Source organism: Gallus gallus, chromosome 19 (genome assembly GCF_016699485.2).
Source record: "Gallus gallus isolate bGalGal1 chromosome 19, bGalGal1.mat.broiler.GRCg7b, whole genome shotgun sequence".
NCBI lineage: Eukaryota > Metazoa > Chordata > Aves > Galliformes > Phasianidae > Gallus > Gallus gallus.
In genome coordinates, this window is record NC_052550.1 from 9,735,088 (window position 1) to 9,750,692 (window position 15,605).

General features: G+C 48.5%; 2 protein-coding genes across 14 annotated transcripts in view; one reads left to right on the forward strand and one right to left on the reverse strand.

The window, feature by feature from the left end:
* Positions 1-7,108, reverse strand: part of LYRM9 (LYR motif containing 9) — a 43,541-nt gene extending 36,433 nt beyond the window's left edge. For 2 of the 12 annotated variants that reach the window (XM_040649987.2, XM_046902274.1), the window contains exons 1-2: positions 6,710-6,951; positions 2,706-3,004 (exon numbers count right to left, since the gene is read on the reverse strand). The gene's annotated coding sequence lies outside the window, so the exon portion shown is untranslated. 12 annotated transcript variants of the gene reach the window in all.
* A 551-nt stretch (positions 7,109-7,659) lies between these two features.
* NLK (nemo like kinase) overlaps positions 7,660-15,605 on the forward strand; it is a 40,074-nt gene continuing 32,128 nt past the window's right edge. The window contains exons 1-3 of one of the 2 annotated variants that reach the window (XM_046902745.1): positions 7,660-7,720; positions 8,155-8,211; positions 8,522-9,095. In XM_046902745.1, coding sequence (XP_046758701.1) covers positions 8,635-9,095 — 461 coding nt within the window. In that variant the 5' untranslated portion in view covers positions 7,660-7,720; positions 8,155-8,211; positions 8,522-8,634. Of the gene's footprint in view, positions 7,721-8,154; positions 9,096-15,605 lie in introns of both variants that reach the window. The other variant, XM_015295866.4, reaches the window with a different exon arrangement.

Here is a 15,605-nt window from a genome sequence, read left to right on the forward strand (position 1 = left end):
AAGTAAAGGAATATCAGCTTAGCAGAATAACCACAGCTAGAATAAATGAAAAAGCAAGCAGTCAGCAAGATACACCTACAATTCATTTCTTGGATCCATCTATAAAGTCAAAATTCAAAGTCCCAACAAAAAACAGAGCATTTTCCATATGGAATACTTTTTAAAAAGTGATTATTTGCCTGCAAACACTCCAGGAGTAGGAAATTAGGCAAGTCATTTGCATAGTTTTAGTGGTGTAAGATGACACTAACATTTCAGAAGACAGACAGGCCCATAAACTTCAAGAGTTTTGCTTTTCATGGTGAACAGTCACTTAATATCTAACTTTCATTAGATATTTTATTAATATCTAATGAAAATGAATGGCAAGACAAAATTCCACACCAAAACTTTTCCCACCTAGGCAAAGATAGCTCTCCATACAGTTCGATGCTTTTTTTTTTCCTGCATATGAGCAGCCAATAGTAGAAGTTATTAACATACAGGAGATCTACACATGCAGATGTTTTTCTTTCTGCATTCTTCCAACAAGCAAATCATTTTGTTTCAGATGTTGGAGCATCATCCTGCAGACATGTTACTTTTAATACAAAACAGTTCGTAAGATGAGTAATGGGGTGAGGACAGAACCAAAGCCCAATCACTGGGTTATTTCAGTGTTTACATTTTAATGGATTTTCTGCATTATTCTGTCCTTACAATTTTCCTTCACTAATAATTATATGAAATTCATTTTGTGTTAAGTAACAGTGGGAAGAAACTCAAGATGAGTAAGATGGCTGCTTGCAGATTCTTCAAGATGTGTTATACTGTCATTTACTTCCACAGGTGGGTATAAACCCAGAGCAATTCACAAGATCCTATGGCCCTGCTTGGAATGAAACTATGAAAAGCTTCACATCCTGCTGCATCAGCTTATATGGAAAATGGCTGGCAGGAGGCTGTAACAGTGCTACAGCACATGCACAAAGATTGGTGCTAACAAAAACAACAAAAATAAATGCATACTAATTTTAAATCACCTTCCTCTGTGTAAGGGAGAGACTAAGTGAAGCCTGATTCACAGACCATCTTGGGACCTTACAGCACTTTAGCTTCTTTCCACTTTCTTAAACCTAGTCAATGATGCTGAGGAGTTGGAAAGGCATCAGGGATGTGAGTGATGCCAGTGCTGTGGCTGTAGAACATAAAACGCAACTAACTGATGCATACTTGCTCTTGCCCTCTACACATACAGTAGACACAGAAAAACCCAGAAATATATGTCCGCATAAACGCAAGTAGTGAAACCCACTGCCAAGGCTTCCAGGCAAGGGCAGAAGTTCAGTGCGTGAAGGCTCAGTAGTCATTCAGTGAGCAGAGCTGTCAATGATAGCATCCAAGTGTACTGATACTATAGCAAGGGACCCTAACAACCAGCTTATTTAACAGAAGTGATTCAGAAAAGCTTGCATGAGGGCAATGTGAAAACTCTCATGCTGTATAAATCCTTTGATTTTATGAACTGAGGATTTGGCTTCACACAGTCCACTTTAAATTAACATCATAGGCCAAACTCCACTATCATATATACAGGCAAGTTTGGAGTCAACCTGAAATTTGTTTTTCCATACCTGTAATGACCAAATAAAAGGACAGGCTTCAAGCTGCACCAATTACAACATCTCCTATGCAAACAAGTTTAATTAACATTACATTATCCCAGTTTATAGGGATCAAACTCTGAAGACAACGCTGAAGTGAGATGCTGTCACGAACAAGGCTGCAAGTTTGTTGTTTCCTACTAGTTTCCAGATGTTTTGGCCTTTTATGTATTCTTATCTTGACTGTGTATGACAAAGAAATATAGTAAAACTGGCAAGACACAGGAAATAATCACTTCTCTGCACCTTAGTGAAAAACAGTGTTTAGGATGCATTCTGAAAATTGCCCTGCTGTAATGGATAGGTGTGCCTGCTGCAAAGACCTCAATTTAGAAATTACTGTTTATGAGTGTTTCCATAATGCATTGTTCTTTTTCGATACTGAATGAATATGGTCTATTACAACACTCAAGGCACTCTGACATGGTGAAGGATTGATTTATGAGCTATTATGCTAGAAAAGATTAGTCATTATATGAACAAGCTCTAAGAAGCTATCCAGACTTGAAATTAGAGGAAAAAAAACCAACAAAGAAACAGGCTGAACTTTGTATTATCATTACAAAGCTAAAGCAAATAAAATTAACTGGTATTTACTGATGTATCATCTGCAAGAACTTAACAGCCTAAAGGTTTTATCTCCTACCCAAGACTTCACTGAATCTGATCTATTGGGTCAAAACACAGTTATTCTGACAAAGCAAGTTTTAGCACATGCTTTGCTTCAGTGTAATTGAATGAAGGATGGAAAACAATCATACCTGTTAGCCACGATGTTATGAACAAAATGCTTAGCAAGAGGCATATCATCAATTTGGATCAATTCAACTGGTTCATTCAATTCATTGTCACTGGAATCGGTGACAGAACAAAAGCTAGCCATGTCTCTGAAAGACGGTATTCCTAAAAACGCCACCACAGCAGTGTTATTCTCTTTGCTGATCTGACCTACAACCTAAATAATTCAATTTGTTTTATTACTGGTGTCTTAGCCTCTTCCTCCTCTACTCCCCCCCCAGAAAGGGATACTGCAGAAACAAAGAGCTTAGATACTATACTTACTGTAATTACTTCAATTCAGAAGAAATTCAGGAGAAGGAAGAAACATGCTTCTCTCCTCACTCCACTATTTAGGGATCCTGCTCACACAAATACAAGTGGTATGTCATGATGTTTTAACTTCTTCACCTGGGGATAACATGCTGCCGAGCTATTTTAAGAACATAGCTCATTCACAAAGGTCTCCAATTCTGTCTTCAGAGACAGAGATGATTTTCTTGCTGCTTCAAAATCTGCTGGCATGACATTAGCTTCAGAGGGAGCTCATTTGTTGTTCCGACATCAAAATGGAGCAAGAGCAGCTGCCAGGAGAGTGATAAAAGGAAACACTGGTGACAAAGAGCAGCAGGGTCATTTCTGGTGCAAAGAAATAGAGAACAGAGAACTGTAGAACTGTCAATTTCTCCAAAAATCTACAGAGGATTAAAGATCTCCCTTCTTCCACCTACAACTGGTGTTCAGCAGCAAGAAGGGAAATGAGACAGAATAATAAACAATCAGACCTGTATCTTTAAATGGCAAATTATTATATACTGACTTTAAGCACCTGAGTAGTTCCAGTTAAAGACAAGATCATGTTTAAGCTCTGTGGCTGAGCAAAGGATTCAGTTACTCCTCCAGAAAAGTGAAACAAAAGTAGTTCTGGCTAGAAAACACTAGAGGGTATGAAGTTCAGTGCTTTGGAGCTGACAGTCTTTGGGAGAAATTCAAGCCCCAGCACTAAATCGTGACTACCATACTTGCATATACCACATACTGTACAAACCCGGAACAAAGCTGTCACTGCAATATGACCACTGCAAGAACTAAGCTGTGAGAGCCATGAATGGGGCTGACGGGCCACTGCTGCTTTGAAAATGAAGGTGATGCTCATTTTGATCAATGCGCCTTTCTGATTAGCTAACCTATGCTAGGTCATCCACTTGTTTCGATTACTTGATTTTTTTCCCCCCAGCCTCTTAGTTATTATGTGTTACCTAGAACAGACCAAGAATTTGTTCCGCATTTGACAACACAAGCAGAACTTTGTTACCTTCTAGATGAAGGTACTGATTTCATAAAGTAAGGCAAACCTAACCAAAATCACAACAAAATATTCTTTTCCCCATTATATCTTATTAACAGATAAATTTGTTTTCTGTTTTATAAGGAGATAAAAGGTTTTAAAAAAAATTTTGGAAAATTATTTTTCAAAGGAAAAGACTAATAGACAACAAATTCTAAAGCCATAGATGCCTCACATACATTAATTATCCCTTTGTATGTTAGGACCATAATTAGTTTACAGCAAAATATGACTAGCCAAAACCTGTCAAATTCCCAGGCACTAACACTGTTTATGAAACTTTATGGTTTCGGTAGTAGGATTTATGAATAAAATATTAACACTGCTGCAGAATGCTGAGGAATGCATCTGCAGAGTTGTATACTGAGGTACGTGTGGGCTTGTCAAACACCCACACAGTAAATTATCAATAGTGCAGCTCAGAGTACCCCTTTTGTGCATCACAGAAATCTATGCAAGCATTTAATTATGCTTTGTTCTCTTTAATATTACTTTTCCTGCATTAAATTGTCACAAGAAAAAAACTGCACACACACTGAAGGACATTTATGTACAATACTGAGCCATGAAATCAAGAAGTACCTTCCTATCATTTAAAGGCCTATTTTCATAGCTAGTTCCCATGGCACACACACACACAAAAAAAACCAACCACCAAAGCTTATGTCTGAAGCTGGATTATAGCATTTTATACTGAGCAATAGCATTTTTCATGGAGAATTTTAAGGTTAACACACTGTTGAGGAACATCAAAGAAATAAAACAGGGATGATTACACATTGCCTTCCACCACTTAGCCTTATGCAGAGTGCTGTCAAAAAGATTATACCTCTATGAGGCAAGTGGCAAATTCAAGGGGAGAGTAGATCTCCCAAGAGTCAGGAGGAAATACTGAACTTGATACAATAGGTTTCCAGGAAGAGACAAGGCTGTCCTCTGCACTTCTAGACTACAGTATTTACTTTTACATGCAGTTTAAATGGGTTTAGCTAGATGTCTGAAAAATTCAGATACACTACCGTTCAGTGTTTGATACTCAAAAAGCAGATTTGTATCTGCTTTACAGTCCTCCTACTGTGAATCAAATAGCAAGAGACAGATGCATGTCCCCATGAATAACTGTATTCACCAGTAAAAAAATTAGAATTGATCTGTCATGTTTCATCAGCAGCAGTCACCAATCACATATCTCCATGCATCACTGGGGATGGCAAATTAGTTGCCATTGAACTGGGCTCTGGCAGGATCGAGAACAGTGTTTCTACCTGCCCAGTTCAAGTAACTGCTATTAGATTTCGCCAGCTCGCACCCACTGGACTACTTGCAAAGCACTGTTGCTCAAAGCTGTGTACCAGCTCTAGCAAGCTCCTCTCAGCACACTTCACACTTCTTGTACATAGACACGCAGTAACAAGGAGGCACCAACTTACAGCAGTGCATCATGCATTCATTCTGCAGCTGTGTTCTAAGGAGGTGTGATTTATACAACTAACATGCAACACTATTTCAGGTAATAGGTTTCTATCTCAGGACTGCACTGAGGAAACAAGAAGTCTATTAGAAATCGAGCACTTAACATGTCTGCAAATTCCACGTTTCCTTAAATATATTTCAGCATAAGCCAGCTTCAGTCTTGTTCCCCCTTGCCCTCTACAAGACAAGGCTTCTCTGTAAGGCAGAGGCCAAGAATGCCAATAAAAGGGTTTATAAGCTCAGCACAGAGGGATGATATACCATTAGGGTGGGTCCTTCAACACTGGCATCTGACTTGACTCCATATGGACGTGTAAGATAAGAGCATCCCTTCAGCTGTTATCTCACCAGTCTTCTACCTCATTGAGAAGAGGCGATTAATTCCAAAGGGCAAATAAAAAGGACAATGCAGTTATGGCAAATAGTTTAACAAAAAAGAAAGTAGGTCCCACATTTTAGTTACACTTCATACACGTGGAGAATGGAAAAGATGACTTGTAGTAACCCAGCAAAAAAGTGGCCAGAAGAATCACTAATGCAAGGACTGCAATCCAGCTCACTTCTTTTGCTCTGATAAAAATTCATCTACAGAACAGTGCCCAATACCGGTTTTTAAGTATTTCACAGGCAATACATCCATTTGCCAATATCCAACTGAAAATTCAACCTGGATTGGATTCACCAACCAAGAGAAAGTCGGGAACTCGAGGTGTAGGGAACGTCGTCATGCAGGACAGAGCATTCTCGCTCAGGCAGCCAGCCCCGCCCACACGGCTGCCCGCCGCCCGCCCCGCAGGCAGTACGTCAGTTAGCACCGCAGGCTGCCCGCTGGTACAGCTGGTTACTTCCCCCCCTCAATTCTTTTAGAGCTTGTACCATCCATGCAAGAACTGCAGCTTGTTGAATGAACCATATATGAATCACACGAACCATTGTCACAAGTTTTCCTGCGGCATTACTTTTTAATATCCCGTGTATTGCTTTTTATAGGAGCCTTTCAAAGTAATTTTAACAAAGATACAGCACGAGAGCACGAGTTTCACCTGGTATTTCCTCCGCCCACGCCGTGCGATCATAAAGCAGTTGTAAACGAACCCTTTCGTGTTTTTTTCCCAAATAAATTTATAAGTGAAGTGTTTTAAAAACAAACGTGACAGCAAAACTACGTAGTAATTCCAGAGCAGAATATCACCCGGTAACACCTGAGAAACGCAGAGTTAACAAGGAACCTTAACTGCTGACTGTTTCGGGACAGAAGCTCTGAGGAACGGCACCGCCTCCGCCACGCACGCAGAGCAGCGCGCTGCGCTCAGAGCAGCGACCACGCACGTTCCACACACCTCAGCGCGCGCGGAGGGCTCGAGGCGCACAGCGCCAGCAGGAGCCCAACTCACCGGGCGGGGCGGCTCAGCACAGCACAGCACGAGCCCGCCGGGCCCCTCGCTCCGCCTGCCTCGGCCAGCTGTACCTGAGGCAACGCCGCCCCGCACGCCTCGAGGCCAGCCCTCGTTTGGAACGTACGCCCGCGCTTCCGCTGAGCTCAGCAAGTTCCTTTGGTGGCGGGGCGGTAGCGGTCGCCTGCCGGCGAGCGGGGCGAGGCGGGAATCACCTCAGAGCAGCAATGCTTCCGCGCAGCTCGAAGGCCGCCGCTGCCGCCTCAGAGCGCCCCGCCAAGGACGCGCGCGCGCGCGCAGCTCCCTGCCCTCAGCCGGCCACGCACCCGCCTCAGCGACCTCCGCGTCCTCACCTCACCCCGCCCCGGCAGCGCTATTGGCACCTCCCGCCGCTCGTCACCCGTTTCCCGCCTCCCATTGGCCGGTTGCCCACCTGCGGACGGACGCACCGGAGACTTCCTCACCCGTCACGCGGAGCCTCGCGCAGCGATTCGAAGAAAAACGGCCGCCACCGCCCCTCACTCGTGAGGAGAGCTGCCAATCAGGCCGCCGCCCGGGCTCCGAGCACCATTGGCCCAGTAACCCCTTTTCGGGCTTTCCTTTCCCCTCATTGGCTAATTGGATCGGATAGGGGGCCGCGATTGGGCAAAAAGCCGGTCTCGGGGGCGGGAATCGACCCGGGGGGAGACTCGATTGGCCGGTAGGCCGGAGCGGCGCCGCGTGATTGGCAAGAAAGGTGAAGAAGGCGGGGCCGCCCGAGGTGAGGGTTGTGTGAGGTGAGGGAATCTCGCGGGGTCTCGCTAGCTCTGGGCGCGGAGGCGCGCGGTGATTGGGCGGCGGGGGTCAAGGGGGCGGGACTGAGTCAGGGAGTCTCCGCAGCGGCCGAGTCCTATGGGCCGGCCGAGCTGGGTCCCGCTCGGTGATTGGGTGGGGGCGGCTCTCGCGGAGCCTGGTGGGCCGGGTCCGATTGGCTGCGGGCGGGTGTCGGGCGCGCGCCCCGCATGGGGGCGGGGGGGGCCGGCGGGGGGAGGGCAGGCCGGGTGCGCGTGCCCGCTGTGCGCTCCGCGCTGGGGCTCCGCGAGGAGGTGAGTGGCGGCGGCGGCGGCGAAGGGTCGGGCGGCCGAGGCGGCGGCCGGGGGGCGGAGCGGCGCCGCGCGGCGGGGGCCTGAGAGCCCGCCGCCCCCACCCCTGCCCGCCGCACGCACGCAGCGGAGACCCCCTCCCCCCACCCGGCCCCGCTCCTTCCCCGCCCCGCCGCGGGAGGGCCGCCCCGCCGCGCCCCTCCGGCGCCGCCGCCGCCGCTCCGCTGTCAGCGCGCCGCCCCCCGCCCCGCGGCCCCGCTCCCGCCCCTGTCATCCATTTGTCACCCGCCCTGCTCCCGGCGTGCCCGCGCCCCCCCCCCCCCTCCCTTCCCGGCCCTCTCTCTCCCTCCCTCCGCCGGTCCCGTCGGCTCCCCCCGCCCCGCCCGCCCCGCCGCCCGCGCCCCCCTCACTCTCTCCGGGTGCTGTGTATGTTTCAGGGCCTGCGAGGAAAAGTTGCGAACTCCCCGAGTTGTTGGCTGTGGCGGAGGGAGCAGGTGTGCGAGCCGAGGGAGCGATGTAGGAGGCGCGGGGCGCTCCGAGGGGATGTGGGCATGGCAGGGGTAGGCTCGGCCCGCGCAGGGCGTCCCCGGGCAGCGGCCCCTCATCCTCCGGGCACGGGGCACTGAGCGCCCCTCCCTCGAAAACAAAGTGCCGAGAGCCCGGACCGCCGCGGCCCTGCCCAGGATGGAGCCCCAGTGAGCGCCGCGGGCGGTGGGTCGGCGCTTGGGCTCGTGCACATGAGGAGTCTCCGCGCCGTGTGGCTTCGCCAAGAGATCAGGCCCGTTGAGCTCGATGTTCTCGCAGGTGGGCCGCGTATGATGGAACCCGACTTCCTTTAAAGTGTAGCAGATCTCATTTTTCGATGGCCAAATGACAGCTTGACCCAGTCGTTTGCCGGTCGAGGGGCATTTTTTTGAATGTCTCTTTGTGGCGCAACAGCCAACGCAAAAATGATGGCGGCTTACAATGGCGGTACGTCTGCGGCAGCGGCAGGTCACCACCACCACCATCACCACCACCTCCCTCACCTCCCTCCTCCTCACCTCCATCACCACCACCACCCTCAGCACCACCTGCACCCCAGCTCCGCGCCCGCGGTCCATCCCGTGCAGCAGCACGCTTCCTCGGCAGCTGCGGCCGCGGCGGCGGCGGCGGCGGCGGCGGCGGCGATGTTGAACCCCGGGCAGCAGCAGCCATATTTCCCATCGCCGGCACCGGGCCAGGCCCCTGGACCAGCGGCGGCCGCCCCAGCTCAGGTACAAGCTGCAGCCGCGGCTGCGGTCAAAGCGCACCATCATCAGCACTCACAACATCCACAGCAGCAACTGGATATTGAGCCGGACAGACCTATTGGATACGGAGCCTTTGGTGTTGTCTGGTGAGTAGAGAAAAAACTGAACCGAGTTTGCATTCTTTTCTACCAAATCATAACTCACGCTTGGTTTTTCTCATTCGATCCAGAATAGAAGGAAGCTGCTCACTACCAGCTCTTTGCTGGCTCTTCTCTTTTCTTAGAAAGTTGGGTTCTCTTGTTTCTCTTGGCAGAGCGAGGTGTGGAGCGGTGAAGAACAACCCCTTGTTATCAGGCCGCACCATCGGTCTTGATCAGGACAAAAGCAGCATGTTTGTGCACCTCCTGCACGTTTCGTTGGAACGTACGTGCTGTGTGGCTGAGCCACACCTGCTAAAATGTCAGGTTCACAAACGTTAGAAGATATTTTCTGACCTGACTTACGAGCTAGAAATTGAAAGCGTCTGAAAATGTCTTCCTGCCCCCATCACCTGCTGGGAGTCGTGCCTTGGAGGCTGCCTGAAACAGAGCGCCTGAACTTTGCTCTCCTCTCGTAAATGCAAATGGGATTTTCTGTCCTACTGTACTGTGCTGCAATACCTTGACTCCCTCAGCTGCTGTGTTGGAGGATTTTCTCAGTGGGTCATAATCTCTTCTAATATATTTTGTGACCGCTCTGTGTATGTCGTAACTGCCGTTCAGGATCACTGGAGCAAAGCTAGCGTGCTTTTGATTGTTTTTTGGATGAGCTGCTGCCAGGTTCCCAGTGCTCTGTAGCCCCCTGGGAGCAGAAGGGACGCCGGGGTTTTGTTGTGAGAGCAGGCGCGTCGCCGCGCACTTCCTGCCTCGCCGGCACCAAGTTTGCAGCAGGTCAGTGGTGTGGCCCCGCGCAGCTCCTGCTCGGCTGTGGGCGCTGCGGTGTCACCGAGAGCAGCGGGGCTGCGGGCCGCGCTGGGGGCTGCGTGGGGCCGCACTGCGGGCCGTGTGGGGCAGAGCGGGGACAGACCCCCTCGGTAGCTGTTGGCCCTGCCCTTAGAGCAGGCCGGTGTTTGTCGCACACCGCGTTGGCTGTGAGAGCTGCACAGAAGAGGCGTAGCTGAGTGCTGTGACTGATCTGTGTCCCTTAATGCAGGAGTGAAGTGCTGGGAGCAGGGAGAGGGGGGTGCTGCTGTATGGGCAGCACTGCTCCAGTTCTGCTGCGCTGAAGTGTTCAAAAAAAGTCCAGGAAAGAGTAAAAACTGCAAAGGAAACTTTAAAAACATATCTAAAGATTATTTATATCTGTTCTTGTATTTATTTCTTGATAAATGTGGTTTTTCATCTCAGTTGTTGTGGGCTTGCTCAAATTTGGAGCATTATGTAAGATCAGACCCTGTTAGCGTTGGCTCAAACACTTAGTTTACCTGTGTGCAATTTTCCGGTCTTTATTTTTCCCAGTTTTATCTGCCAAAAAAAAAAATGGTACAAAGAGTGATCCTCGTTCATAGCATTCAGTGGAATTAAAGGTTACATTTGCATATTCAGTACTGAGAACGCCGAGGGAAGAGAAGAGTAGGATGAGGGTCTGCCCCGGGCGGAGGGCGGCAGAGCAGCGCCAGGCTCCTCTGCTACCACACGGCTGTGGGACGGAGCCTGCGGGACTGCAGCTCTTACCTGAGAGAGCGACAGCCTCTGTGGAGGGGGGCATTGCATGAAATAAAAGCAGAAGCTGCTGTGCTAAAGCTGCAGGGGTGTGCAGACTGAGAACGTGATGGGTGGAATTCAGTTCCTCTTTGCTCACGTGTAGCTGAGCTCCGCGGTCACTGTGCAGCTTTGGTGTCTCACGTTAACTTCTGCGGGTGGGGCTGTGCTGAGCTGAGGAGGCCGTGTAAGCAGAGGTAAGCTGAATTTTAGATTTCATTCCAAAGGGGAGTGCCTGTATAACTCAGTTCTGGCTGTATGGGATAATGGAACCGAATACAAACATCGATTTGGTATTTACAGTTCAAGTTAGGCATGAAAAATGCATCCTTTGGTACAAGTGTAACATGAAAAATTCAGCAACGCGAGGCCCAAGCTAATTGTGTGTGAGTGAGGATTCTATTGCATATCTCTTTCTGAGCATCGGTTGGCGCAGACAAATGACCGAAGAGCTCATATGTGTGTGTCGTTGAGAAATGCTGCTCTGCAGGTGGCTGACGTACCTGAAGGAGACCTTCGTCGTACCCCTGAGATGTGTCGTGTTGTCCAGAAGCTGCAGCTTGTCCCGCAGTTAGGAAGCAGCTCCTGCAGGTCTGTGCTGCTCCCCGGGTGCCGCCCGCGCCGCATGCCCGTCCTGCTGCCAGCGGGACGCTTTGTCCTTCACCAGCTCCCTGTCAGCACATTCTTAACGTGCTAGGAAAAAAGTAATCCAGATTTTAGTTTCAGCAAAAACTCTGTGCCCCGTGTTTCAAAACACACATCAGATGTTTGGAAGTCTTGTGAGTGTTTTGGGGATAAGGAGCTGTCCTTTGCAGAAGTGCTCCCTGTTCTGCTGGGGAGACATGCTGCTGCCATCTGGTGGGGTTCGTAAAAATAATGCTAGTAATAACAAGAAGGCAGTGAGCCTGGTTGGGGAGCGAGGGGCCAAGGGCTGATGCCTCTGCAGGAGGAGCTCCTGCCGTTCTGGTGTGAAACTCCCAGAGCGGAGAGCAGCAGCGGCTGCGGAGGCGGCGGGAGTGGAACTGAGTGCTGTGTTGGTTGGGATGGGACTGTGCCAGCTGTGTGCGGGTCGTGTCTGCCTTCTGTGTGCCATGGAGTTCAGAAAGGTGTAGTTCGTCAGAGAGGATGGAACCAGGCAACGACTGTTATTACTATAAAAACTGTGGTAAGAGGCGTTTCTGTGGGAAATGTGTCACAAATGGCACACAAAAAAAGTCTGTGCATTCTCTTTACATTATTTTTAAAGGCATGATTTATGCAACTTGATGTTGCTGTGTGGTTTTCAATGTATTTGTTTCTGATAGTTTTTATTCAGAATGTTTGATAGCCGTGTAGTGCTGTGATGGTTTGGCTGACTTTGAGATAGGATGTTGTGCACGGGCTGCCACGACTTTGTCAAAGCAGAAATAATTTAGCCTAAATTTATACTTAGTTCCCGGCCTTCAACAGCCTGAAATCACTGCAGCCAGTGCTAAGTTAAACATTGAAAGAAGTATTGCATAGAATTGATTGTTGTGTAGACCCTAAAGCAATGTTAAGCGTTTTATCCCCACACTGGTGCTGATCAGAGCAGTGGGAGAGGTGTCTGTGGGGTAAGCAGGGGACCCCCCCAGCAGTACTGCAAAGGACTGACTCGTGCGGGGCAGGCATGCAGTGCAGATCATTTATCTTGGACAAATTGCTGGAATACGTGTTAGGAAATAAAGGAGGTTTCAGCTTCAAAACCCATATGAATAACTGCAGTATAAGTTCCCCTCTGAGCAAACCCAGGGGATGTTTTGCATGGTTAATGCAAATGGGAATGCAAAAGTCCGGTCTGGTACATGAAAAGTTTAGAGGAAGTTCAATTAGTAAAATCTGCTTTGTGAAAGGTTTTTGGATTTGTGGGTGTGAGACGTCTGTCTGAGCCAAAGCTGTTTGCATTCCGCTCCTTTTCCTGTCCCTGAAAACTCACCTTTAGTGGAGCATTTACGAACAGGAAAAATATCTGATTTTAGCATTAGCATTTAGATGGGCACTGTTTTGCTTTAAACCATTTCACTTGCCATTTTGTATTAATCTAAAACTACTTTTTTATTATCATTGATCAAAAGGAACTGGAAAAGCTGTCTAGAATTTTTGTTGTGAATGGGACTGAGAGTAACAGAACAGTGAGTGGAAGTGGGCCCTCCCGTGGGTGGAGCAGAACAGCCACCAGCGGTTGGAGGAGAGCCTCTGGCAGGAGTTGGCCTGGCCCACCATGTGCAACAGAGAGAGGATCCCTACGCAGCCTTCGAGCTCAGCAGGCAGCAGACAAATGGGAAGAGCCTGCACTTGCTGCTGTTGCAGCTGGGTGAGGTGTGGCAGTTGTACCAATCGGGAGCTTAATATGGGTTATTTGTGAAGGTAGAAAACATCTGCGCATGACATGTTGGTTTTTAGGTTAGTACAATTTGCTTTTAGTAATGGGGCAACAAAGTAGTTAAAGTGATTAAATGAAAAGGTCAGAAATGGTAATAGAAGTAGAGGGCACAGCTGCTAGGGGCACGCTGCAGCAGGCTTTTCTGGTGGCCATGGCATCTGATGCAGACAGGCAGCAATTTCCTACGGAGGAGACCAGTTCATTTTTATCCACTTACCTCTTGGAGGACACCAAGGGGATGCCTGAGGCAAAAGGCGGCCCCAGCAGTGGGCAGAGCAGCTGTGTGCTGTGTTTCACACCTAATGACACAGCTTAAGCATCTGCAGGTGATGGTGTCAGTGTGTTTTGAACGGTCACTTTATTTACGTTGACTTCTGGCTCAGTTTGTGAAGAAATAGAGTGGAACAGTGACACTCAGTTGTGTTATGAGACACTTTGCAGAGCTGCTATGTTTAAGTTGTTGGGGCTGTTTTCAAATTTCGTGAAAAGAAGGAATCTGTTAACATGTAAATGGCAGCTCCCCAAACGTGCAGAAGAAAATTAAATGCATATAGCAAATTGTTGTACTTGAGTCAGGTGCTGGGGCTAAGCGGCGTTCTCTCCACGTGATCTCCTGGATTGTTTGCTGCTGTCTCATAAGGTGATGCAGGAGGGAAGGAGTGTGGATAATACTTTTTTCTCAGCGTTGAGCGAGGACTGTTTTGAATAAATCAGCTCATTGCAGTTTGTGCCAAGGCTGGCGGTGTGCAGGTCACCTGAGCACGGCCAGGCCGGGGGGCACTCATGGCCCTCAGTTCTGCAAACGTTACAGCAGAGCAGCTTGTAACTGGTCACGTTGGTTTCTCAGAAGACATTTCATTTTGGATGTTCTTTTCCCTCTCCTCATTGTGCGTTTTCACTTCTTTTAAAGGGAGAGTTTAACTCGTCCCTTTCACTAAGGCAGAAGACACAAATGCCTCTCGTGTCTGTGTGTGGGCCGAGGCGTCAGTGCTCCCAGCATGTGATCCAGGAGGTGGTAAATAGCAGCAAGAAGCAGTGTGTGCTGCGTGTGGCTGCTGGGGGCAGCGGGGTGGCACGGTGCGGCCCCACGGCTGTGGCATTGCCCGTGGTGACAGGCCTCATCCAGGCCACCTCTAGCAGTAGGCCGACACAGAGGTCCTCGGCTGTTCTGCAGCCTTTCAGTGCAGTTGGTGTAGACCAGGTCCAGGCATTGTAATTTGGAGTACGTCACGTAGTAGGGCTGGAAATTTTGCTTTGCTGTGAGTCAAACCGACTATTACGTCCAATTTTGTAAAGTAGACCCCTGAGTGAGGTAGTAGATGCTTAAATGAAAGTGGCTTATGACAGGCAGTGCAAATATGTATGTAAAGGATGGAGGCTTATGTGGTTAATGCATTTATTTATTGATAATAGTATTTAACCGTAATAAGCTGTAACAAGGAAAAAGTGAATGCAAGTGGTGGAGGATGGGATGGATAGCTAAAGGTGGTACAAACCATAGCAATTATCTGCTGTCTAGCGATGGAGAGGCTGTAAAAATTGGCATTGTACCATTAAGCCAGGCTTTCTGAAAGGTAATGTCAGTAAGCCGTTCTTGGGATGCGTTTTCTGCCTTTGTTCTAGCTCACGTCCACTCCTTTACGTTGCTTCAGTCAGAGTGTTAGAACGACCTGAACTTCATTATAACATTCAAAATTGCGTTGGTTCTCTCTTGGAACACGAGATTGATGGATAAATAAAGGCAGTCTCGTGTCAGCCTTGGTATTAAGCTAATTTCCATGGCATGGAACACGGCCACGTACCGTGTCTGGGAGTGCTTAGCAAGAACTTGAGCTTTAATCACGAGGACTGTAGCAGAACCGGTGTGTCCTAGCAGTATCTTCTTTTAATTTCCTGATGCGATTCTTTTCTATCAAGGCTTGGAAACGTCCGTGTGTGAGTGGAATTCTTACATTGCTTATGATGTTTCTGACACCGGAATGTGACGGCAGGATCGTTCTGTAGCATGTGTGCTTTGATAAGTTATCTTCTGTTACTTCCTCCGTTTCTGCAGAGCACCGTATGTTGGTGTTCATGTGCAATTACAGGAACGTTAATTCTAAGCATCGTGCTCAAGAACAGTGGCAGGAAGTTTTATGGAAAGCTAGAGCTGTGGGGAAGTGAATCGGTGGGCTCCGGTGGTGAGTTTGCTCTGCCAGGCAGGCAGCCCCAGGCCGTGCTCTCCCTCTGCCTCCATTTTGTTGGCTCGGTGCGGTGTCGAAATGGAACGTTCCTTAATGGCGGGAGGGACGCAGAGCGCAGCGTTGGATGGTTGGTAGTCAGGTGGTTATTTTGGCTTAAATCCCACATTATTTGTTTTTATCTGAGAACCTGCTGCCTGTGCCTGCTCTCATGAAAGCATCTGTAGGGGTTTCTATTATTTCAGTGAATACATTTTATTATTTAATATAAATACTTGCAACCACTGAAGGATACTTGTCTAAGGATAAATAAAACTTATTCCATAAACACAGTAG